At 40.6% G+C, this 25,949-nt stretch overlaps 2 protein-coding genes across 4 annotated transcripts in view; one reads left to right on the top strand and one right to left on the bottom strand.

Annotated features, from left to right (window-relative positions):
* Positions 1 to 11,727, bottom strand: part of CFAP46 (cilia and flagella associated protein 46) — a 75,525-nt gene extending 63,798 nt beyond the window's left edge. The window contains exons 1-8 of the mRNA XM_059477043.1: positions 11,670 to 11,727; positions 8,866 to 8,984; positions 6,862 to 7,381; positions 6,385 to 6,509; positions 5,313 to 5,444; positions 2,824 to 2,888; positions 2,153 to 2,317; positions 735 to 858 (exon numbers count right to left, since the gene is read on the bottom strand). Coding sequence (XP_059333026.1) covers positions 735 to 858; positions 2,153 to 2,317; positions 2,824 to 2,888; positions 5,313 to 5,444; positions 6,385 to 6,509; positions 6,862 to 7,381; positions 8,866 to 8,984; positions 11,670 to 11,727 — 1,308 coding nt within the window. The remainder of the gene's footprint in view (positions 1 to 734; positions 859 to 2,152; positions 2,318 to 2,823; positions 2,889 to 5,312; positions 5,445 to 6,384; positions 6,510 to 6,861; positions 7,382 to 8,865; positions 8,985 to 11,669) is intronic.
* TCTN3 (tectonic family member 3) lies at positions 11,709 to 25,414 on the top strand. 3 transcript variants are annotated; one of them, XM_059476896.1, is made up of 14 exons: positions 11,709 to 11,823; positions 12,525 to 12,646; positions 13,869 to 13,999; positions 14,904 to 15,012; positions 15,087 to 15,205; positions 16,643 to 16,678; positions 17,000 to 17,074; positions 17,178 to 17,303; positions 18,530 to 18,625; positions 18,819 to 18,916; positions 19,490 to 19,655; positions 20,757 to 20,894; positions 24,194 to 24,325; positions 24,421 to 25,414. In XM_059476896.1, exons 1-14 carry the CDS (start codon positions 11,726 to 11,728, stop codon positions 24,442 to 24,444), a joined length of 1,470 nt encoding a protein of 489 aa, XP_059332879.1. In that variant the 5' UTR covers positions 11,709 to 11,725; the 3' UTR covers positions 24,445 to 25,414. The 3 variants fall into 3 exon arrangements, with proteins under 3 accessions (XP_059332879.1, XP_059332878.1, XP_059332880.1); XM_059476895.1 differs by having other exon boundaries at positions 24,194 to 25,414; XM_059476897.1 differs by having other exon boundaries at positions 11,738 to 11,823; positions 12,590 to 12,646; positions 24,194 to 25,414.
* The last annotated feature ends 535 nt before the right edge of the window (positions 25,415 to 25,949 follow it).

Below are 25,949 nucleotides of genomic sequence, written 5' to 3'. Positions count from 1 at the left end.
CAATAATTCTTATCAAAACACAAAAGCAATTTCAAGCTTGCCCCAGGGTGATTCTTTCATTATTATCACACCTCTGGGGTGCTGCATATTGGTTCTCTTAATTCAAACCTTAGAGAAATTTGTAATGTAAACATACACTTTTGGAATGCAGTGATTGCGAAGCAGACAGAAGAAGACAACTGACAGTGTAGCAGAATGAAAGAAAATATGCCTGCACACAACTTCTGAGTTTTATTTGCCTTTTTCTGCTTTTGCCACATTTGTTTTTGCCCTCTTATTTCCTAAATTAAGGGCATGCAAGAAATGTGAACTATTGTCATATCCTCAAATTTTCAGAATTATTTGAAGGGTTCAAGGTGAATCAATGAAGTATTTATCAGCATGAGAAATACTAAATAGATACTAAATATGCCCTCAGTGGCATAAGTCAGGTTAAACTGCCCTTACTACACCTTCTCTTTCTACAGTAATTAGTCCCAAACAGAATTTTTAGGGTTAGCCACAGTTATTCCCATTATATTATGATGTGTCAAAAGAACAAGGAGTAGCAAGGAGCTCTTTAGCTTATAGTATCAAAAATATACAATTAGTGAAAATCTCTGCATATGTACTGAATTGTTTGGTAGATCACAAAATTTAAATGAAGAAAACATATAACAATTATAACTATGATCTTATGAAAGGTAGAGAGAGCTCCTGTCTTAGTGGGAATTTAAAATATTTTTCATCATTACCATTAAAGAAAATATTTGAGAGTATTTATCTGGAACATTTTCCTTAATAAAGGCTGCTGCAGCAGATGAAAACTCTTTTGCTTCTTTCAGTTTTGAAGCATCAAGGAAGCACTCGAGTAAATTTCTGCAGATCAAATAAATGTATTAAACATTTATTAACACTTTCCAAAATAATCCTTAGTTACATTTTTAAACACTCTTTGTACTCAAGATACCACTTCTAAATGCCCTACAAGCAATTAGTGCTATAAAGCATTGACTCAAGAAAAAAGAGACCTTCTAATTTCTACATTTTTGCTTCTTCCAGATATATACACATATTTAGTGAAGATCACAATAAGAATCTTGGAAAATTTGGAGGTTTTTTGTGAAAACTTTTCTCAACAAGATACTTGGAATTAAAAAGATTAATTATTTAAAAGTGTATCAAAAAAAATTTCTGTGATATGTATTTTAAGATTCTCCCTTAACTACTGTAAAAGCTGGTATTTCAAAGCCATTTAGCAAAAGAAAACTATTCATACTGGAAACAGCAACATATCTACTGGATTTTCTATACTTTATCTGATTTGACTGAAAAAGAGCCTGTGACTCCACAACATAAATTAACAAAACCAACAATCATAATTTAAAAAAATTTATTAAGAAATACAACTTTAAAAAAAAATACAACCATTAGTTTTATAACACAAACACACTGTGCATTTGTTTGTTTTCATCAATGCCCCAGCAAGAGTTTGATACCAGGAAACTGCATGCATGGTATTACAGATAGTCCTTAGCACACCCCTTGGAATGTTTTGTTAATTCCCTCCAGTTTCAGTTCATAAAGAAAATGCTACATAGCAATAAACCACAGTCACAGACCACAGAAACAGAATATTTCACTGAGAGAAAGGGAAAAAACTGTGGTAGGAGTGCAAGAGGAGCTGGAATCAGTCAGTTGAAAAGGGGATCAAAACATCTCTGCCAAAAGGTTGTGGGGCCTTGAAAAATTACATAGACACTGCTCCTTTTGCACATAAAAATGGTTTTTTCAGTACAGTTATCTCAAGGTTTATGCTCCAGCTTTGCTCAGGAAATGTGAGAATGGCAATACATTGCTATTTATACACCATTTATTTCCAATTACTATCAACGACTCAAACACTACATCCAAAATTACTGTGAAACTTCAGATCCGGTCTAGGGCACTGCTGTCTCTGTCATTAAAACTTCAAGCTTAAAGTAAAGACAGAAATGAAGCATCTTTTTACGTTCAGTACATTTATGTCTCTTTAAAAAGTTATTAATTAAGCTTTTCACAATAAATACAGCTACAACATGGCCAGTGAAATACACCTTATTAAAGGCTACCTCAGCTAGCTGTCCCAAAAGGACTACAGAATGCCCATATGAAAAAATACAATTAAACTTACATCATAAGTTCTGCTCGCCATTCGTGGTCTTGCTCTTCAATCTGGTTTAATGCTGTAACAATCTGTGAAAGGCTGGGAATAAGGCAATAGCGGAATCCAGGCTTTAGAAATGGCCTCACAAGTTGCCAATAAAGAACTGAGGCATTATATACCAAAAAAAAATACCTGGGAAAACAAGAATGAAAAAAATCCAGTATTTCATGAACTTGAATAAACATAAAAGTACAGCTTGAGTACTGTAAGACACTTCTGAGAAGTTAAAAAGAGCAACTTTGACTTTTCATTGGAGGCAATCATGACTAGGAACTGAGAAGACAAATACAGCACAAGAAGAATATGGTAACTCTTGCAACTATACTCTACTCAATAATTCACCACTTAAAAATAAGCTAACATGTTGCTTTCATTCTATAGGTCATAACTATAAAAGGGTAAGAAACGCTGAGATATCTAACAGCTTTAAACAGGACTTTACATTTTGTCAATGTAAGACTGCAGTCTCCTTATGTTGTTACAGCACACACAGCAGTAACAGAAGTTACGAAATGGAAGGAAAAATCTAAAGGAAAAACCCAAACAACACAACTCCATGCTACCTAATGAAAATCAAGACAAACAATTGAAAAGACAGATCAGTAGCACTTCCTGTTAATCCCATCAGTAGAGCCTACCTTCTTTCATGGGTTGCAAAATCTATTGCCTTCATAAAAAACAGCACAAACTTTTCAAACTCTTCCTAGAACACAACAAAGAAAAGCAAGTGCAATTTGAATATAGATTTTATAAATCAGTAGATTTTTTTCCTATTTCAATATGAACATATTTCATAAATTTTATTTTCAGACCAATCTCAACTAAAATACACTGCCAAAATAAGTTGTTGATATAGCAACAGAATAACTAAAAACTGGTTGATAGCCTATGTATAAGTTTTCCTGAATTTAAATTTTAAGATGGTATTTTCAACTTACTTTATTTCTGCCAAATATTAATTATCAGGACTGAAATGTTCCAAAACTAGAAAGCTGCATACTTTTTAAGTTTTCAGCAAAGAAAGTTCAGAAATATCCAAGAGCAAATCAAGCAGGGAAAAAAGTTGTATTCATTTGTCCCATTAAAAATCTCAAGGAATTATTTTCTTCAAAAAGGCTCCAACAGGAGTTTGTCAACAAAAGAAGTTGTAGCAGGCATGCCCTTTTTATTTTTTGTAAGGGATTTTTGTAAGTGCATGAGAAGGATGCAGTGCAAATAGGAAAGCCAAGGTGGAGCTGAATGAGCAGGAATGGGATGACGCCAGAGGGGTCTCCACAGTATGCAAGAAAAGAGAAACTAAAATCTCCAAGAGAATTGGGACTGACTTACTGGGCTCGGGGATACCATAAAAAGGGTACTGAGCAATAAATGGGAGCTGCCTAGATAAAGAGAAAAACAGAGATTAAATATGTATTAAATGTACTAAAGTAGAGAAGTTGCATTTGGCCCTTAAGAATACAAGCATCCTAATTAAGAAGGATTCCTTAGGATGAAAATCAAAACTAGGCCAAATTTATCTTTTAAAGTGAATGATGATTACTTAGTCACACAGCATGAGATGTTGTGCGACTCGTACTTTCATAAATCATCTAGGAACACAGCAGTGAAAAACTTTACAACTGATGCAAAGTGGATCTTAAAAGACACAACAAACAACACAAGGAACCAAGCCAGGACAGTACAATCTGGCACCATTTTTAACTTCAAAGAAGTCAGCAAGATCCAAGAAGAGAACAGCAAATATTGATTGAGATTCACAAAACATGACAGAATAGCTTGTTAATTTAGAAATATAACTGAACACTGGATGTTTCAAACATGCATGAAGTTTTAAAGTGACCACTGACCAGTTATTCTGCATATGTGCTCACAGAAGAAAGACAATACAGAAAATGTAACAGGGTAAAGATTCTAGCTTGAAAGTTATTTCAAACACATTATTCAAAGAAACTACTAAAACTTTTCTTAGGTATATTTGTGAACACAAATAACACAAACGATGAGCTGCAAAGATGGCAAAGGCCTAGTGGGAAAGCCACGTAAGGACTGGGTGAGGTCCCTTGGTTTGCTCAGGCTGGGGAGTCTGCGAGGAGACCTCGTTGCACTCTGCAGCTTCCTCCCCAGAGGCAGCGGAGGGGCAGCTCCAAGCCCCGCTCTCTGTGCCCAGGGATGCAAGGGAGCCCCTGCAGCTGGGCCAGGGAGCGCTCAGGCCGGGCCTCAGGACAAGGTTCTTCTCCCAGAGCATGGTCGGGCACCGAACCGGTTCCCCAGAGCAGGGGTCATGGCCCCAAGGCTCACAGAGCTCACGGAGCATTTGAACAATTCTCTCAGGCACAGCGTGGGATTTTTGGAGTAGTCCTGTGCAGAGCCAGGAGTTGAACTTTGATGATCCTTGTGGGTCCCCTCCAACTCGGAATACTCTATGATGGTAAACATCTGTTAAAGCTGTTTTGGGGGGCTAGATGTCATTTACAGATGATCAAAGCTGACTGATCACAGTACAAGGACAAGTGAAATACTGAAGACAGAAAACAGATCCCGCTCCATTTTAAAAGCAGTGGGAGATAAAAACTACTTTTCATATATAGGGAATTGTAACACCTCAAAGCAATACACAGAAGCAGAAGTATCCTGCTGAGATGCTACCACCTCCCATTACAAAAAGCCACATCCAAGTACTACACGGACATGTTACTGATCAGTTATGGAAGTACACTGCCACAGAAATGAGCTGTACAACCTCTCTGAGGGCCTCCTCAGTCCTCCACTTCCCAGAAGCCTATGAAATGCTTCCCAAATAAAATCTGTGATTATTTCAAGTTACAGCTAATTTGGTCTGAAGGTATCATATTTAAGTAAAAAGTTAAGAGGGTGACTTAAAACAATCAACCACCTGTACAAGCACTCTTTCTCTTTTTTTGTCTTCTCCAAAATATTTGAAATATTAGTCTGATTCAGATGGTAAGTTTTGTTTACTCGCAAATTACTTGTTAATATATTTCCCTGGATTTTGGCACAGCCCTGATTATCCTTGTGTATTTTAAATGACTGAAAGCAAGACATAAAAACCTAGTAGTAAATACCTGTAAAACCAGGCTTAATATAGAAAACCTTCATGATTTCTCACCAAATTATCCGTAGAGCGTGGAGCATGCAACTGGCCTTGGCACAAATATGCTCTGCCAAGAAACTGGTTCACAGGAAATCTTCCTTTAAAATACATCTGTAGACAATCACTGCTAATTTCCAGATATCCCAGCTAAAACCAAAACAAGGCATTTCAATATTTTAAAAATTGCAGCAAATAATTAAGAATTGTTAGCTTTTTTAAATGCATGCCTAATCAAGGGTAACATCTAACTCCTTACCAGTATGTAAGCAATATTCCATAGAGATGCATACCAGTTGTGATATAAGCCTATTACCATTTATGAAAGGCATAGTTTTGTCATTCCAAATGTATTTGACAGAAAAAGCTTCTTTATTTAACAAAACTACTCATTCAGTCATAGAATTGCTTACAGTATCCAAAAAGTGTTTCCTTTTTAAACACAATTGCTAACATAAAGAAAAAAATCTTAAAATAATTTTAAGGGGTTTTTTTAAAGGAAGCAGGATTTGTTAGTGCTACATCTCAATTTTCAGACCACAGGCAGATTTTGACTGGATTTCAGCTTGGGGGAAAAAAAAAGTTTTACTACAAACTGCCTGTTTAAAACCCAATCACTTATGATCATAAATTGAATATTAACAAATACTTCAAATTTTAAAATCTCAACCACATTTTATAGAAGTAATTTCAATTAGCAACAGCCTTTCATCATTAGAATCGACCAGGGTTATGATTATTTTTATTAGGGTTCTTTTGCCGGGTACAGATGTTCACAAATGTATTTTCTTCAGCTGTAACCAAATTGCTTAATGCTTAGTTTTCCACACCAAGAAAAAAACATGCACGGCAAAAAAATTTCTATATATCACAGTACACCTTGGTAATTTGGGTACGATTACAAAATTCACAAATCACAGAGTTTTAACGGGAAATGCATGTTTAAACAATTGCTCTCCAAAACCAGAATGGTGTAGTACTTTTGTTGGGCAGTTCTGAGATGTTTAAAATAGTAACTGTAACAGCTGTAAATGCAGCGCATCATATACATGTTTTTATTTAATACAGATTAAAGACCTAAATTACAAACCTGAAGTGCTTGTTCAGCACATAAAACATATAAATAGGTGCTGATGTTATCTGTTGAATTAAGTGCAGATTCTCTTTCACTGGCTGATTTGATTAACTTGTAAGCATGCTTCAAAGCCTGAACATCTGAAATTTAAAAAAAGGGAATAAAGGAATCTTTGTTTCCAGGTGTCCTGACATGATTGCATTCAAATGAGCTACACGACATCCAGTCTCTCCTCTGCAGAAATAAACGAAGAACGTTTAAGGAAAATAATGTCACACACACGTTGCTCGAAGTTAGGCATAGTTCTAAGATGAAGCAACATCATAACAACTAACAACTCTCCTACTATTTAAAGTAACCGACGTTAGCACATTAGGAAGAGAATTTAGAAAACAGATTAGGATCAAGCTGTTTTCCTATCTGAAGTCGGATTTTAATTTCACTTCGTTTTAAAGACGGTGGCGCGGCCGCAGGGGCCGGCCGCCCGCTCACCTCCGGCGCTCTCGGCGGCGAGCAGCTGCTCCCGCACGGCCAGGTCCATCCCGCGGCCGGACGGGCCCCGCCGCCAGCGCCGCTCGGAGCCGCGGGGCCCTCCCGAGGGTGCCGGGCGCCTGCCCGGGCAGCCCGGGGCCGCGGCTGCCGGAGGCGCCCGCCCGGCGTCCGCAAGCGGCCCCTCGGGCCCTCGCCGCTCCCGCAGCACCGGCGCGTACCCCGGCGGCGCTCCCACGGCACCGGCGCGTATCCCGGCAGCGCTCCCACAACACAGGCGGACTCGCCCGCCCTCTCTCCCTCCCTCCTGGCCTCGCTCCGGGGGCCGGGCCGGCCGGCAGGGGCCGCCCCCGCGGCCCCGGCTGCGCTCGCGGGCGGAGCGGCCGTTCGCAAACCGGCGCGGCAGCGGGCGGCGCGGGCGCGGCTCACGGGCTGCGCCGGCAGCGACTGACGCCTTCCTGACGATGAACGCAGAGCTAAGAAATGCTGTCACCAGTAATCTTTGTCCCCGTGTTGAGAGCTTCTAACGTGAAACCTTTGGAAATACAGCATACACGACCTAAAGCAGAACAAAATGACCAAGAATGTTGGGATCACATCTGCCAGTGCAGGAAGAAGTGATAGGAAAGGAAAGGAAAGGAAAGGAAAGGAAAGGAAAGGAAAGGAAAGGAAAGGAAAGGAAAGGAAAGGAAAGGAAAGGAAAGGAAAGGAAAGGAAAGGAAAAAGGAAAGGGAAGGAAAGGAAAAGGGAAAGGAAAAAGGAAAGCTGCCTGACTGCACTGACATCAACACATACCAAATGAAGCGTCTAGAACCTCACCACTGCCCCTCACCTACTGAGTCATACCAGATTCTGTGAGAGAAATCACTGTGGTCATGAAAACAATTTAAAGGCTTATGTACATAAATTCAATTTTAAACCTAAACCCTTTGCACTTCGAACTAGACTGCAACTCTGTACCAATAGGCTGTTCCAGTACAAGGGTCTGTAAAGAATTCAGTAGACTCAATCCCTACCTGTACTACTACTACCTGTAACTCTTCCCTGGCCACAGTACTCATTTAAATCAAGCAACTGTCTTGCTTCTATGAATATCGATGAACAGAAATAAAACTAATCTGAAATTACATGGGCAAGAAAAAAACCCTATAGCAAGCCTGTGTTGATTTCTGAAGCGGAAAGCAATATATTGGTCTTGTGTAATCATGTTAGATAACAACAAAGGCTTACTGGGGCTTACTGTGAGATATATACTTAAATATATATAGGTTATACATGATCAAATCGATAGCCAAATTTATAAAAAAAATTAACAACTATTTATTGGGTCAATTACAAAAAATAGAATTTTGAGCAACCACCACAATCGAGACAGTGTCAGTCCTGGAAACAGGCGCTGGGTGAAACCAGAGGTTCGACCGACAGGGTGACAGCTTCCCCTGAAAGGTTCACCCCGAGTGTTTCCAGCGTGCAGCTTATATACAGTTTATTCTGCCTGAGGCACAGATGACTGAAATAAACAGGCCAGGATACTTTTTCTCCTTTTAATGCCTTTATTGAAAGTGATCAGCTCCCGTCCTCGAGGGAGCCTTTAGGGCGTGGCGCCCCCTGGTGTTCAACTCCGCAGCCTCACCGAAGAAAAAAGTTACAAAAACTAGTCAGACCACTCTTGCTCTGCTGCTGAAGTGTTACTTGTTTGTTATGATAATTACAAGTCGTTGTCGTTAATAGCTGTTTTTGTATCAGTAAAGGCCCCGGCTGCGGCTGAGTTAATGGCTCAGCTCTCCAGACAGTGAAGGGCGGGGACCTCCCCAGACAGCGAGGGGAAGAGACGTAGGGGGGCACATGCAAAATAACTCGGGACCAGCATGCCAGGAGAAGCTACTATTCCAAACACACTGAAAAGACCTCCAAAACAACAAGCCAGTACAGAGTTGGGAAATTAGAGTGATGTCTAAACTGAGGAACAGAGTGCTGAGCCTGCACAGGTGCTGGAGACCTTCTCACCCTGACCGCGAAAGTCATCCCGAAACTAAGGGCTTTTTCCCGGGGGGAAGGGGCCCGCTGGGCCTTTTCCCCGGAGCTGGGCTCCTCTGCACAGTGCCGGATGGGCGGACACTGCGCCTCTGCCCAGAGGATTTTCCAACACACACACACAGACACACACACACACACACAGACACACACAGACACACACACACAGACACACACACACACAGACACACACACACACAGACACACACACACACACACACAGACACACACACACAGACACACACACACACAGACACACACACACACACACAGACACACACACACACACAGACACACACACACACACAGACACACACACACAGACACACACAGACACACACACACAGACAGACACACACACACAGACACACAGACACAGACACACACACACAGACACACACACACACAGACACACACACAGACACACACACACAGACACACACACACACAGACACACACACACAGAGACACACACACACACACACACACACACACACACAGACACACACACACAGACACACACACACACACACACACAGACACACACACACAGACACACAGACACACACACAGACACACACACACACACACAGACACACACAGACACACACACAGACACACACACAGACACAGACACACACACACACACAGACACACACACACACACACACAGACACACACACACAGACACACACACACACACACACACACACACACAGACACACACAGACACACACACACACACAGACACAGACACACACACACACACAGACACACACACACACACACACACACAGACACACACACACAGACACACACACAGACACACACACACACACACAGACACACACACACACACACAGACACACACACAGACACACACACACAGACACACACACACACAGACACACACACACACAGACACAGACACACACACACAGACACACAGACACAGACACACACACACACACAGACACACACACACACACACAGACACACACAGACACACACACAGACACACACACACACACACCCCCTTTTTCCTCCCACGCTTTGGTGCGAGGGTCTGTGCGAAGCCTGGCAGCTGATAGCCCTGGGGCTCTGCTCTCCGCCCTGAAGGTGTTAAGGTTGTGCTTTGTGAATGTCCCCAGCCCTGAGTTGTTGCTTCATCTTATCTTCATCAGCGAGCCGTGTAAAGCCTCAGTCAGGGTGTGGTGGTCTTCCCTTCAGCTTTTGTAGTACAGTTCTGCTACAATAGACAAAAGACTTTAATGAAAAATTTTAAGTCATAAACTATAATATTTCAGTCTCTGACACTGTGCTAAGAGTCTGGATGTATTATCTCCAATTTCAATGGAAAATTACTGGCTGCTATATAATGAAAAGTGGAATTCGTGTGTGACCCTGAGGAGACTAGGCATATAGATTCTGTTTATTCCCCAACTGCATACTAATGTAGAGCATGAATGCGCATAAAGGGTTATGAAGGGGGAAAACCAAAGGTTGCAAAGAGATTTAGACAAACTGGAAGTATTATCTATAGACACTATGCATCTTATTCTCTTTGTTCAGAAACTGATCATGATCACATAACTTGTATTATTATTATTTCCATTATCAATCTGAATAAAAGTTTAAATCAACCTGGTTTTATTTAACTTTAATCACTTGTTCCTAGAAAGCACTTATAACAAAATCACTGAAGCAGTTAATCTACTGAGGAGTGGGTATATTTTATATAGAATGACAGACAGTAAATGATAAGTAAATATCCAATGAAACAATGCCTCTGTTGTCTGTGCTGTCCTTACTTGCCAAAATGTAATGGCTTAAGGTATCTCTTCTCCATCTTTGCTTCTGATGAAAATTTAGTACACACTGAACGTAGGAATGAAACTAGATCAGAACAAAGGCCTAGCCAGTGAGCTTTCCTTTGGCAGACATGAGCAGCAGAAGGCTAAGGAAGAGTTTCAAACAGGGCATTGCAATGTTTCCAGAGTAAGGAATCCCTGAAGGATGCAACAGCTAAAAACCAGCAAACTTGAGCAGGCCCTGTTACAGTACCTGCATTTTTGATGACCTCTGGCATGCTTCCTTTCATGAATTTGGCTTATTTGACTCCTTGAACACATACTGACTTTTTAATCGCCACTATATTGCGCCAGTCAGATTCAGATGTTAGGTACATATCGCATGAAAAAGAACCTCATAAAAAGTACCTCGAAAAAAGTTTTTATTGAAAAGATATAACTGTAAAAGCCAAACGCCCCCAGGACTTATGGAGATTCCACTCTAATGTGTGGAATTTTAACTAAGCTCGGGCATTTGTTTGGGAAAAATTTTCATGATGTCAAAATTAAGAATCTTCTCCCATCTGGTCCACTGTGTAGAAATGCTTGTGACACAAAGCCTAGAATTAGCGAAACACTGTGTTTTTATCTAGGCAGCTCTGCAGACCAATTTATGCCCTCTAACGTAAGGTAAAGCAGTGATTGCTTAGTGACCCACTCAATTTGTAATTTAACATAAATTATATAAATGATCGCAGAATAGGGTAGCTCCTGTTGAATGTTAGACACAACTGCTCTTAACGCAGTCATTATGACGTAGCATGAATTCATTAACAGTAGATGAGTGCCAGTAGCTGTCACCACAGATAGCGGCGGTTACCTGCATTAACGTGAATTACCTGCATTGACTCTTTCCAACGCGCTACTTCACAGGAGCGCCGCCCCGCCCCGCCCCGCCCGGCCCCGCCCCGCCCCGCCCGGCCCCGCCTCTTCGTGCCGCGCAGGCGCAGTGGCTCCGCGGGGTCTGGCGCCGGTGCGCGGCCATGCGCGGGTCCCGCGCGCCGCCGCTGCCGCTCCTGCTGCTGGCGTCGCTGCCCGCCCTCAGCCCCGCGGGCGCGGCCCGGCGCTCCGGCGGCAGCAGGTGGGTAGGGCATGGGCTTCTGCCGCTGCCGGGGCGGGCCCGGGCGGGCCCGGAGACCGGGCTCGGGCCGCGCTCCCGGCGGGAGCTGCGGCTTGGCCGCCTGTGCTTCGCGGTGGTGTTGCCGCGCCCCCGGGCCCAGGGTCATCTTAGCGCTGGGCCGGGGACTGGGAAAGGCTTCCCAGAGCCCACAGCACAGTGGCCGAGATGAAGCGAGGCTTGGTTACTCCGCAGTGAGACAGTTGGCGGTGGGAACTGGGAAGTCTGGGTTTAAGTAAAAGGTACTTTAGAGTGCTGTGAGGAGATGGTCAAACAAGTACAGACCGCAAGATGCTGTCAGTGTGGAAGATTGTTTCAGCTATTAGACAGTAAAATCTGTCTTTGTAGATTGGCCTTGTGGTGAGGACCGAGAGGAGCTGTAATATATGGGCACTGATTTTCTTTTCAATCACTTTTTTTCCCAGGAAGTGTCAGAGTGATTTTTAATTATGCTAACCGAGTGTCCACAAAGTTACTGCAATGACAAGAGAGGCTTTCTGTAATTGATTATCAATGCAGATTGTAAAACAGCTCATTTAACTGATGAAAACTTTGTTTTCATCAAATAAAACTGTGTTGCGTTCTTCTCGTTATATAATGTAAAAGATGAAATTATGCAAGTATGGTCCATTTTATAGGTGGGGTTGGGGGGCTTGTCTTTACAGGTCTGTGAGTCAAGTGTGTGTGGAAAAGTCACTGATTTTCAGAAGTAATACCCCTTATTCTACAGACATCGTTTCTGATCCTGATGGACAAGATCCACTGTTCTGTGTGCAGTTGGATGACTGTAAGCAATCTTTCTTTTCGCATATTTTGATTGCCTTTGCTTAGGGAATATTGTTTTGAACTGCACGTTGCAATTGTGGCTAATTATTTTGACTGTTACAGTTTCGGAGAGACCATAGTGAATCAGGGTCTTGAGCACCAAAGACAAAGATCATTGCACTGTTACTAAGGGTAGGGTTTCTGGCTGAGTACAAATAAGTCTTTATCAATTGCTTATGTATCTGTACCGTACTTAGTGGGCTACACATAGAGCAGCAGATAAGGGTTGATGTTTAAAGTATCCCACTACTATAATTTTCAGAAAGTGTTTTTCTTATTGTGTCTTGGATTCTTTATTATATATACTTATTTTCATCCTTTCTTCTCTGCCTTTCTTCTCTGGTGCTGGTGATTTTTTTTCACTGGTAATCATATATCCTGTAGGATATGCCATTAACATTCTTTTCTCTTTTTGCTTTCCACATTGTACTTCATTTGAGTGATTCAATGTCCAGTTCCTGGCGTTCAGTGCAATTGCTGTGGTCTCACATTTGAGCACTTACCATTTTCTCTTTTGAGTTGTCTGGGAATTGTGACCCACAGTTCCATCTGCTTCTGACCTAAATTTTTGAGTATTTTATGTTGGGAGGGGCTCAGGAGATTAACAGGTACAACAGCTGGTCAAAACAAGGTTAGCTTTTTATTATCTTGTCCTGCTTTCAGCTCTTTTCAGATTTTGTCTGAGTGTTTTGCATACAAGGAAGAGCAAAGAAATTATAAGAGGATACCGATAGAAAGTCTGGGGTTTTTTTTAGGATGCCTATTGTGTATTCATACTTATCTTGAGTTTTACTTAACTATTTTGAATCCATTTAATATTGCTTTTTGTGAACTCACAAATGGGTGATTAATTTTGTAATTCAGATTTCACGTGTGTCTAATATGGGCACCTCACGGAAATTACAGCACATATTAATATAGCTGTTAAGGAGTCTCATGCTTTTTGGAAAGTTGCTTTGTGTATTAATAGTTGTTTCCTATGAACTGTATTCGTGATATCATCCTGTTTTGTAGATCGTAGTAGCCTATTATAAGTGTTATTATGGATTAATTAATATAAGGCACCAAGTAGCTTACAATTACTAAAGTTATTTCTTTTAAAAATATTGGCACAGTATTTACTCTTATCTTCTCTAGTAACTTAATGTTGGTGGATTTATTTTGTTTTTCTTTTCAAACTCTAGCAAAGCTGAACTATTTTCAACAGCCGCAGGATGTCAAAGAATCTGATTTTGCGGAGTTCTTAGAGAAGTATGGCAGGCACTCTTTCTTAGCACCATCACAAGTTCAGCCATCATTCTCTGCTTTTTACCGCGTGAGTTGAAAATAAAAAGCAATCAATTTGCACATATGCTTTTACTAACCTGTCTGTAATGTTGTCTAATGAGAACAGATTGAAAGATTCTTATTTTGTACCTAGAAGCCATATTATCACAGGATCATAGCATATCCTGAGTTGGATGGGACCCACAAGGACCATCAAGTCCAACTGCTGGCCCTGCACAGGATGCCCAGCGATCCCACCCTGTGCCTGAGAGCGTTGTCCAAACGCTTCTTGGGCTCTGTCAGCCTTGGCACTGTGACCCTTACCTGAGGAGCCTGTTCAGGGCCCAGCCACCCTCTGGGGAAGAACCTTTTCCTGATACCCAGCCTGAGCCTCCCCTGACACAGTTCCAGCAGTTTCTTTGAGTCCTGTCCCTTGTCACAGAGAGCAGAAATCAGTGTCTGCTCCTTGGGAGGAAGCTGCAGAGAGCAATGAGATCTCCCCTCAGTCTCCTCCAGGCTCAACAAGCCAAGTGACTTTAGCGATTCCTTGTATGGTTTCCCCTGGAGACCCTTCACCATCTTTGTAACCCTCTTTTGAATGCTCTCCAACAGCTTTATGGCATGTGTTGTGGCACCCAAAAGCGCCCTCAGGGCTCAAGGTGAGGCCGTAGCATGGTGCAGAGCAGAGTGGTAGCACCTGGTGATGCTGAGCCAGATGCACCCAGGACACAGATGGCCCTCCTGGCTACCAGAGCACATTGTTGAACTGTTTATCTCTCAGTACCTTCCATACCTTAGTGTATAAAGTATTTCTGGTCAGTTGCCTTGTATTTAAGAGGTTGGACAACCTTTTAGACAAAACCAGGTGTGCACAAAGAAGTATAGATATGTCTTTTGCCCTTGGCATTAGTATTCTGCTGTAACTTTGTGATTTCTCCACATTCTCTTTTCAGGCTGGTGATCCAATCCTCATCTACTTTGATTCGTCATCTGTATTGAGCATGCTTAGACAGCCAATAAAAATGGGAGCCAGTGGACTTTGTGTTGATGGGAATCCTGCTGGTTAGTAAAGGGGGAAGAATATCTTAGGGTGGTTTGCTTCTGTTTTATCTGTTGTCATGTCTTAACTCACCCAGGCTTCCTGGACAGTAAAAGCACAAGCTGTACTCGGATTTTTGCCAACTTGAGCAAGAGCTGCATGACTGACCCTGCCCTAGATGCTGCTTCCTACTACCGTGACTTCACTGTGCTAAAGGTGCATTTCAAATTTTTTGCTTTTGTTCAAAATCTTAGTTGTTTGACTTTGCATTGCCTTCCACTGTGATTTCAGATAACTGTAAAACTGAAGGTCACTTGGTATGTCATTCCTGATCTTCCAATAGCTGAGGCCTTCTTCTCTGGCCACAGAGAGCAGCAGGCACAACTTTCCCAGGCATTGTCCCAGGGAAGACTGTGAGAAGATCAGAGAAAATAATGATAAACAATTCTTATCTTCACTTGCTGTACCTGTTGTTGTGAACATGTGGAATGTGTTATGGAGATTGGTTTACCAGAGGGTGATTTTGTAATTGGCCAATGGTGATAGTGTTTGGATTCAAGGACCAGTTAAGAAAAACGGTATTGGACCATCAGTAAGGACAATGAGTTTCTTAATAAGTGTGGTATAATAAAGTGATTGATCAGCCTTCTAGAATCATAGAGTCAATGCTAATTATCACCTCATCAGGGATGCTGTGCTACAACAGGAAACCTGTTAAAAATGTCATGACTGGTGGTAATCCTTCAATTCAAACTACTTTCCAATAAACTTCCATTATTAGCAAATTCTTAATGTATTTAACAGGTACTTCATTGATACTTCATAGTTCTAATGGCCTATCTAAAATTCTCTCGCATTTTAAACAGATTGTTTATCAAAGTATATCTTGTCTGTTCCATCAGCTTGATCAACCAAGCAGTACATGTTCTCAGTAAAGAATTAGGGTGATTTTTTTTACATAAAGTGCGATCTCTAAAATCATACTGATGCCCCCTTATTAATATTAGCTCTATTTATGTCCATATCAATTTCTCTACTATTTATCCTGACAATAAATTCAAAGTAACCAGTTTACTGGTCTGGGTTCATCCCACTCGTTTTACTGAAAGCTTACATGAAAATGTCTCCCCTCAGCTTGTAGAGTTTTTCTTTTTTTCCAAGAGGAAACAACATTGTAAATAGGAGTACATATTAAGGCTGATGACTCAGTATACCCTTCTACTGGAAATCTAAATCTACTTAGCTAGTAGAGAATAGTCTATTGATCAGATTTAATTAATGTTTTCAGGACTTTCTTTGTCGCTGTTGCCAAAGTACAGTTTTTCCTTAACTGGACACTGAAGTACTTGATTGCAGAAGATGGAGTTTCAGGAATGGATCAGTGATGTGGCACTTAAAAGTACTTGCATTCTGCAGGACATTAACTAGGCCAAGCTTAAATTTGTCTTTTGGTATTTTAAAATGCCTTCTGTGAACTATGTCTGTGATTTATAAATTGCAAAATGATGACGTTTTCACATCTGGAATAAACAAAGTAATTTTGTCAATAACTATTCAGGTTCTTTTGTAGTGATTTTATGGCTTTAGTCACAAACACAGCAATTTACTTCACTTTTTACTGGAATTGTAAAACGGTTTGCTTATTTTCCCCAGGTCCCAATTAATGACACTGTTATGCCATCCATGAAGGTCAGTCTCATTTCTGGTTCTGAAGGGAAAGTGGGAATGTGCTATGTCCAAGACAAGATTTTTCTTGACAAAACTAAGACATTATAGAAAAAAAGGACCTAATAAGGGTGTATTTTTGAATGAATGGGCATAGATAGGACTAACGGCATGGAGGCAGCTTATTTTCCTGGAAAAAGATTGGGGATTTGGAGCAGTGTGATGTGCCCCCCAGATCACAGCAAGGAGGTAAATCTGACTTGGATGGAAAAGCAGTGAAGAAGAGTAAAAAGAGCACTCTCCTTTTAAACAGTTACTGATTGTTAATATACTTACTTTCTCCAGGTAAATGTCACTGCAGTCTCACCACCTGGAGCTCCCCACATGAAAGACAATACATGCATGAATGTTGTTTCTGAGGTATGTGCATCTTCTTTCCTTTTCAAGCAGCTTACCACAAGCTTAAAGCCATTGCCCTATTACCTTACCCTGTCCCCTGTTATTCTCTAAATTGGATTTTCAGGTGATCTATGAGATAGAATATAGTGGCACAAGTGGGATTCAGAGTGTTTCAGTCCAGTTCAAAGTCAACAACATCTCTGTGAACTCCAGATCCTCTCTGCAGCAGCACTTCACCATGCACTTCTGGGTTAGTATCCCCATCCTCCTTGGAATTTTACCAAGTTTGTAGTCTAGCTTGTGATTAATTTTTGTACAGAAGATACCTGGAGAAGTTAGAGCAGTTTCACTGTGATATAGTAGTAACAGAGCCCTGGGATACAGATGATTGAAGAGGGGAGGCATTTCTGGTCTCAAATAAAGCATGCTAGTGGAAAGGTCCAGCCTCAACACAAGCATGCAGTCTTTCATTGCAAAAATTTCAAGGAGCTGAGTATTTTTATATGATGATTTTTGCTCTTGGTTTGGTTTGGTGGTTGGTTTTAGGTGTTTTCTATTTGTTTGGGGGTTTTTGGTAGTTTTTTGAGGGTGGGATTTTGGTTTTTTTTTGTTTGGTTGATTTGGTTTTAGGCTTTTTGGCACTTTTATTTTGTTTGGGTTTTTTGTTTGTTTGTTTTGGAAGTATTGTTTTGGTTTTTTGTTTGTTTTGTTGGGGGATTTGGGTTTGGTATTTTTGGAGGGGGGTATTTTTTGTTCTTATTTGTTTGTTTGTTGAGGTAAAATGGAAGATAAGTCATCAGCATGGCCTTGTGAGGGAAAGGGTTGAAGCTAAGGTTGTATGTGATGTGTTTAGTGTTTGTGAAAGAAGTTACTAAATTTATTCCAGGTACTTAACACTTTTGCCTGTGTAGCAGGAAAGAAAGTTACTTTGAAGGGGGTAGAAATCTGGGAAATACTAATGTGTGTTAAGTTCACATAAATCATGTCCCATGATTTATGTAATTCAATGTAAAATTGAATAAGTGATGACCTCAGGGGTCGGTAAGTGTGCAATGCAACTTTGTTGAAGTTATGCCCAGACTGCCATACAAACATTTAGAAGTAGAATGGTCCACTAAGAATCAGGGTCAAGGCAGAGTTTGTTCTGCAGTTCTTCTGTAGAATTGCCCTGACTGATCTGTTCACTTCCTCAGAGACAAATGTTGAGCAATAGCAATTCATTGTATTGAGAGCTCTCCTGGTATTATCCACGTTTCAGGATACTGACATTTAGTTTTTTACCTCCTGGACTGCAAATGAAATTGGCCAGGTAAGAAAGAGTCCTTGGAAACAAATAGTTTAAGTAGTGTATAATGATCTGTCATTCAAAAAACAGCTTACATTTACATTTTTGAGAATGCAGATTTGATCTTTGGGATGAATGGATGTCATTGATGCTAATTTTTTCCTCTATTTCTTCTCTTTGTCGCTTTGTAGACCAGGACTTTCTCTCATATGTTGCCTAGAAGCGGAAACCCTGGCTATATCAGTGGAGCACCACTGTTGATTGCAAACAGTGGTGCCAAGCAACATGTATCCTTTTTCTGCTATGAGTTTTTGTTTATCACTGGGTTTTTTTTGATTTCTGTTACTGCACTGTCTGAACTTTTATAGTGCCCTAAGAGGGAAAAGGAGGAATATGGGGTGAGTGGATTGTTAAATGAGATGAGTGTTGTATGCTGTCTGTTTGTACTTTTGTTTGGTTTCTTGATGTGCAGTCTGTCAGATGAGCATATTAAGGAGTGAAAGTGATGGAAGTTGTTCACAATTCCTCAGGCACACAGTACAGTTTGGAAGGAATATGAGAACAGGCTGCAAAATCAGGTAACACACTCTGCAGTCATCCTTTCCAACAGTTGGAAGTTGTGGACTCAGAATGTTTTTCTGTAGTCTCTCATGTACTTCTGTGGAGCCTAGGTCCTTCCCTGAGGTCACCAATGTGTCTCTACAGATCTTTCACAAACTCCTAAGAGAACATGAATATAGTAAAGATGGTGGACTGCTAGAATAATCTGAACATTGTGATGGTCTTCTGGGACACTTTGAGGCTCTAGTCTGGCAATATGTCTTGGGCAAGAGTAGAGTTGAGGAGTGAATCTTAAAAAGTGGTTGTTTTGATGATTTAGATTGTTCCTTTGACATGGCAAGTGTAGGACCACTGATGTGATAAGATGGCTGAAGAGCTGTCAGTTTTTCTTATCATTATCCCTGCCGTATTTTTCTCCTTTCTTGTTGCTGAAAGGATTGAAACTGCATCTGTTTAATACCAATACTTGTTGACTCATTATAAGAGCAGAAGAAATACTTCTTGCAAAGAAAGGATGTTGACAGTGGTTTGGATTTTTTTTTCTTGTCCTGGAAATCACTTTCTTAAAGGTGTTCTTTTCTCATTTCCAGCCTATCCCCAATACTGGAAGACAGTAACTGTAGTTACATACAGCAGAAGTTACACGAGGCTTTTCAGGGGATGAACAGAACGGAAGACTTTGCTGTAACTGGCAGTGCTCATTCAACCCAGGCAGAAGAGTGGATGACCATTCTAATTGAGAACTGCAGTGTGGAGGTAATATGAATGCAGACAGACCGACTGTAAATATTTTTCCTTTCATATCTTTGTATTGCCTCAGGGAGGTGGGGGTATCTGCACTTTTTTTGTATAATGAAACAGGGATCTTAATATGTGAAAGCATCATTATGGTTCATGTTTATATTATTACAGTACTTAGCAAAAAAAAAACCCTCAAACCCAACAAACCCTGACAGATTTCCTATCTCTTGAATCCTGGTCCTGCTATTTAAATGGGCAAAAAGAGTTAAATACTGAATCCAGTGTTATATAATTTTCTGACAGCCTTTTGGAACTGATAGTAGCTGGCTACTTCGTATTAATTGTTATTATGATCCTTTCTGCTTTTCCAGAATAGGGAATATTTTTGTAGGGACATTTATATCCTATTATATTTCCTAATAAGGTTAAAGTTTGTGAGCCAATTGCATTGTAATAATTGTTAATGTGTGGGGGAATAGCAAAGTGGAATATGAAGTCCAAGAGGTAAAGCTGAGATTAATTCTAATTGGAACTGAGATGACAGTGAGATGTATGTAGCTCCAAAATGGGTGGTTGACATGACCAGAAGTTACAGAGATAGTACTGAAGTGATTGTTTCAGGTTCTGTGACCTGTATTATCCAAAATATTAGACTTTGGCCATAATGGTCCTTTATCGCTTTTAAAATACTATATTAAATTGATTAGCTCTCACAGACATCTTTTCATAAAAATTTCTTTTAGGAATTTTCCTCTTCTGGGAAGCTGAGGCACCAGAAGAAAAATGTAAACAATTGTTATCAGCTGCTGTTGAATGTAGCAGGTGCACCTGTGATTGGCTCATGTTCCATGTTTACAATTAAGGGCCAATCACAGGACCAAGCTCGGGGACAGATTCTCAGAGAGCTTTACTATACTAAAAGGAATAGAGGCAGAAGTTGCAGAAGCTTCTATGCTAAGAATAGAATAGGAATCTTTTAGTATAGTCTTAATGTATTATATATCATAAATTAATAAATCCAGCGTTCTGATCATGAGACCAAGATTCTTGTCTATCTCTCTCACCCTGAGGAACCCTCACAAGTCATGCAATAATTAGCGTGTATTTTATTTTCAGGCTGTGAATTGCACTTCCTGTTGTATGGTTCCTGTGACTCTGGAGATACAGATATTGTGGACTAAAGTGGGCCTCTTGTCCAACCCACAAGCTCAAGTAGTGGGTACACGGCACTTTTACCACTGTCAGCCCCTCAAGGTATGGAATCAAAAACCCTCCCTCACACACAGAGGTAATTAAAGGGGGTTTACAATTTTTTTAAGAACCAAGGAATCAAATGGTCTTGAAACTAAGTAAGTTGAGATTTATTGAATTTTAGCAGTTGTCGGGCTGCAATGGTAGCCTTCTACAGAGGAAGGTTGTTTTGTGGTTTTTTCAGTACTGTCCTCACTCAGTTGTGTAACTGGAAAAGATACCTTCTTTTCAACCCTGAACTACTTTCTGCCACTTAGGACTCAATTTTTAAACTTACAGTTATGGTTGGTATAAAGTTGTACTTACAAACATCCAGTAACTGCATGTTTAATATTTAGTTGTCTCTTAAAGCCTTAATATGGGATTTGAGTTTAGTAATATTTCAGAGACTCCACAGAGACTCAATGCTGATAATCTGTGCAGAAGATTTCTGTTCCTCCAGAGCTTCTGAAATCACTATCAGGTAGCTGAGGAAGTGACTAATGCTGGTGGCAGCATATTTGGAGAACTGGGGAGGAAGGCAGTAGGCCAGAAAGAGGGTATTTGAGGCCAGGTTGGATGGAGTTCTGAACTACCTGATCTAGTTGAAGGCATCCTTGCTCATCATAGAAGGCTTGAACTAGGTGGCCTTTAAAGGTCCCTTCCAGCCCTGACCATTCTGTGATTTTGTGATGTCAGCTAACATGACCACAGAGGACAATCAGCAGTCTTTTTCAAGCATGTGTCAGTGGATCCCATTGTGATTTTTTTTTTTTGTTTTTGATATCACATAATCTTTTGGACAGCAGAAATATTTCAAGGTTTACACTTCTCTGTAAGGGCTTAGGGGAAGCAGCTGGCATCCACCCAGGCATCTTCATGACTATGTGGAAGGTATCTGTCTGATGTGTTAACACTCTTTGAACTTCAGACTCAGTCTAAATGAGATTTTACACACTTGTTTGAATGCATCTCATGGTACCCTTTTGTTCTCCCTTCTTGCAAAATACATGAAGAGAAGAGAAGAGGATAGGAAGATGTTAACCATGTAAAACTCATATTGCCCTGAGGCAAAGTGATACTCCCACCCCATGAAAATATTTTTAAAATCACCTGTTACATGGCTTCATTAATAAATAAATTACTAATAAAATTAATTTAAAAATCTTCTGTCTGAGGAAGATTTGCATTCCTAGTAAAAGTGTAGGGTGCAAAGCCCTCAGGATTAGCTAATCAAGAAGAATGAGATTCAGATTTGATATGCTTGAGCAACTGATGCTAATTACTTTAGACCCTTAAGGTATATTGCAAGGCTAACTATAAGAAAGCAAGTTTCTGATAGCAAAAACCCCATGTCATTAAAATCAGTACTGACTTCATCAATGACATCACAAATCCACAAATTAGGATCATTAGTAAAGACATTTTAGGAAAGGACCAACTTGCTCTATAGTCAGCAGTTATGAAGTCCAACTATTTGCAAGCATACTAGACTGCACATTACTTTCAAATTATGTCACTTCCCAGCTTTAGCCTACAGATTCTCTATCTGAGAACTACGCTTTAGTTCCTTTGATATTCTTTAGAGAAACCTTTTTTACTTATACAGCACTGTGTCACTGGAAGGTTCCCTAAGTAACTGACCAGAAAACAGAGAATCCAGGAAAGACATCCTGATTTCAACACCCATACACAATATCTGATCACAGTTATATTTGGGCTTGATGAAAATACAGGACGTTTTAAAATGATGTGGAGTTCTACAAGAGCATGCTGGAAGTTGCTAATGGTTGCCTTCTCCCAGCTGTTTAGGAGGGATTATGTATGGAGTTTTTTTCCCTGCACTCATCTCTCTGATTTTAAGGCAGTTTTTCAAGGTCCAGACACTTAAATCGATCATCTTGAGGCTTCTTGTTGACTAGGGCAACTTGGCCTATTTTTGAGTGTGTTTACTCATTGATAGGAGAACTTGTATCAGAATTGTTTGGAAAATTCTATTTGTAACTGCTCAGCAGTGGTGAATTGTGATCAAGGACTGATCTGGCATGGAGGGCAAGAAGGTGGTAAACTGGCTGGAAGGAGGAACATTAGGACACTTTGCAAGTGAGTGAAGTTTCCAGGTGATGACAGAAGAAATAGCCTCAGCATTTTCTTGTAGCTGTTCTAGAATGGGAACTGCTCAGGGGCCAGCTTTGGGCAGCAGAGCAGGCCTGGGGAGTGCACCCATGGCAGGCTGAAGGGCCGTGTGCTGATGCTCTCACAACTGGTGCTGCAGATGCAAAGGTGCACAAGGAATCTGCTCATGATGCCTCTTTTCACACTCCTGTAGAACCAAGACTGTACTCAATGCATTGTTCATCTTGTGTGGTTGTTTTGTTTTTTTTTTTTTTTTTAATTTAGGCACATACTTATTTTTTAATTCACCTTGAGGATGCCACAAAATTCCCCAATAGGAGTCGCAGTATTTTTTTCTTAAGAGCCATGAACTCTATCTTGCAAATTTTTTGAGTGCTTCCTACATACAGAATTTTTCTCTGAAGGCAATCTTTGAAATTCTTCTCAGGGAAGTGATTGAGGTGGTAATTTCACAGGTTGGCATAAACCAGTGCAAGCACAGAAAGTGTGCTGCCAGTAAATGCCCTCTCAGTGTTAGCATGCAGAGCTAGGAAGTGGGGCAGAGAGTGAGGTTGCTCTTTTGGCAGCAGCATGGTCTTAAAGCAGCCCAAGGTAGCCATGAAACTCCATGCAGTTCAAAGAGCTAGTGTATTAGTTTTCTTGCTGCATTCCATTAAAACAGAAAAGAACTGAGGCCTTAGAGGTTCAGTCCCCTGTGTGATCTTCACTGATCTGTCATGTGAGCAATAAATTTATATTGTATTGGGTCCCTGCTTTAGTTTACTGACATTTATTGATAGGATTGCATCTTGTGGCAGTTCTTTCTGGTAGCAAGCACTTGCCCAAGGAGCCAGCTGATCATTTATAAAAAATAAAGCTAGCTTGTATCTGTTCTTATTACTAACCATTTGGTATGTCTTTCCTCTGAGTAGAAGGCTTACTGTAGCCGAGCTTAAGTCACTGCTGCCATTTTGGAGATCTCTAGCATATGATACACAGTAGCTACTGATCTTTACTACATCCTCAATTTACCTGCTAAGTATCAATTTTGGGAAAGAGGTCTTACTCCTAGGACACTGAACTCTTACCATCCCAAAGACATCATGCTTGCCAGTCGTCTACAGTGTGTTCCCCATTAAAAAATTGGGAAGGGGTATGCCTGTTGTATTAAGACTGCTAAACTCCTTTTGCTTCCCTTCTTGCTGCAGTTTCTAGACATGAGCATGGTACCTTTGACAACTATTGTTACCTTCACTGACATGACGGATTGGCCAGAAGCTCCGCGAGGCCAGCCCCAAATGCACTGGAAACTCCCATTTGACATCTTTTTTCCATTCAAGGTAGCCCTGAATGTAGAAAGAACTTACAGAGGTGATCTGTCTGGGTATTTATTGTTGATTCTAATAATGTCTAGTATTTTCTGCTTTTGAAATAGATGGAGTCTGTATTTAAAGTGTGATGAGTGAATTGATATATTCAGGATATGACCCAGACGATGGACTTTTGTCATCAGGTTTTTATACCATTTCTGTGTTACCTGTGTGCCTTCTGTTCTTGGATTAAGCCATGTGGGCTGCTTGTCCTCTCATGTTTCTGTTGTTTGTATGTGAACTATGTGTGAACATCATTGCAGTGACACACTTGAGAAATGTAGAGATCCAGGAACATTGCTTTAATGAGGGACTAGGAAGAGAATGTTAAAAATATTATTCCGTGTTCCCAGAAACCAAGAATGCTCTCTAAACCAGGGAGCATGGAGAGAGAAGCAAAGTTCAATCAAAGCATTTTGGAGCTCCTTTCAGTTGGAGAAGCATCTGATTTTGGAGCTGCTTTCCTGTTGGAGAAGCATTTGATTTTTCTATGTGAAACTAATCAAACATTTAAAATACAGGAGCTTGCCCAGGTGGCCTGAATTCTATTTTATGAGTAAGCATGTGTGCCAGTCATCCCTAACCTGTCCTTGTTAGATGATGACAACCGCAACTCTGTGAGATTTTTTGAATCTTGCTTTTTTTGTGTCTTTTCAAATACAGATATTCAATTGAAATTTTCATGGTTTAATCACTTTTTACATTAGCAACACTGTTGCACAGAACAAAGCAATTGTGAATGCTCTGAAATACAGTTGAATTTTAGTGGTTTGTCAAAACATCTTCCTAATATTTTTCTTCTCCCTGGAAAAAATGGGCCTGAATAGACTTTTTCCTAGATAACAAACATTCTCTTGTTCCAGATAGGAACTGAACTGAAAATGGTAACTACTGAAATTCTAGTAGCACATCAGAGAGACTTGTGAATAGTTCTGAAGCTAAAACTTTGAATATTTTAGGAAAATTTGTAGACGTATTGAGACTGAAGCTTGCTGCAATACCTTACCTCTGGTTCACTCTCTGGGACTAGGAAATAAATTTATTGGTTTTGCTGTTAAAGGTGGTCTGATTATCTAGACTGCCATCTACCATCACACAGGAAATCTGTGGGCTGCAAATACGTGAAATGCTGTGAGTATACATCACCTTTTATACTGTAAGTATCTGACCTCCAACGTCCTAATTTTTAGCTCATGCTTGTCTCCTTTCACATTTTGTCATAGCAAGAAATAAGAGCTGGAAAGAGCCTTGTCCATATTCTGCCTTAAAGCATATTCAAATTCTAGCCACATGACAGCAGTGCTTGTGGGTTTAGAATCTGCAGTTTCCTATGGCAATGCATTTTCGTGTCTACTTTATCATGCTGTGTTTTTCCCCCCTGCCTGATCTGAAATAGCCTGTGTTGCAATTCAGTATCAGGCAACGTTATGACATTACCACACACAAGGCAGACTCATATGTCAGATGTACAGGAATGGAGTGTTTGTACACCATGTCAAAGGGCTGAGACAAAACTCTTTTTCTGCTGCTTGCATTCTAGCCAGAGCCATCTTTCCAACATCTCCCTTTTTTGAGGCAGTAAGTCTGTTTTTGC

The sequence above is a fragment of the Ammospiza nelsoni genome, chromosome 8, assembly GCF_027579445.1.
Source record: "Ammospiza nelsoni isolate bAmmNel1 chromosome 8, bAmmNel1.pri, whole genome shotgun sequence".
NCBI lineage: Eukaryota > Metazoa > Chordata > Aves > Passeriformes > Passerellidae > Ammospiza > Ammospiza nelsoni.
The sequence above is the reverse complement of the archived record's forward strand: the minus strand, read 5'-3'. Positions and strand labels throughout refer to the sequence as shown.

Excerpts from the sequence above, each read along its gene's own strand:
- TCTN3 (XM_059476895.1), top strand. The coding sequence starts at position 11,726 with ATGCGCGGGTCCCGCGCGCCGCCGCTGCCGCTCCTGCTGCTGGCGTCG. Across the intron at positions 12,647-13,868 it reads CTGTGTGCAGTTGGATGACT|CAAAGCTGAACTATTTTCAA; the intron begins GTAAGCAATCTT and ends TTCAAACTCTAG. Across the intron at positions 16,679-16,999 it reads CTGTTATGCCATCCATGAAG|GTAAATGTCACTGCAGTCTC; the intron begins GTCAGTCTCATT and ends TACTTTCTCCAG.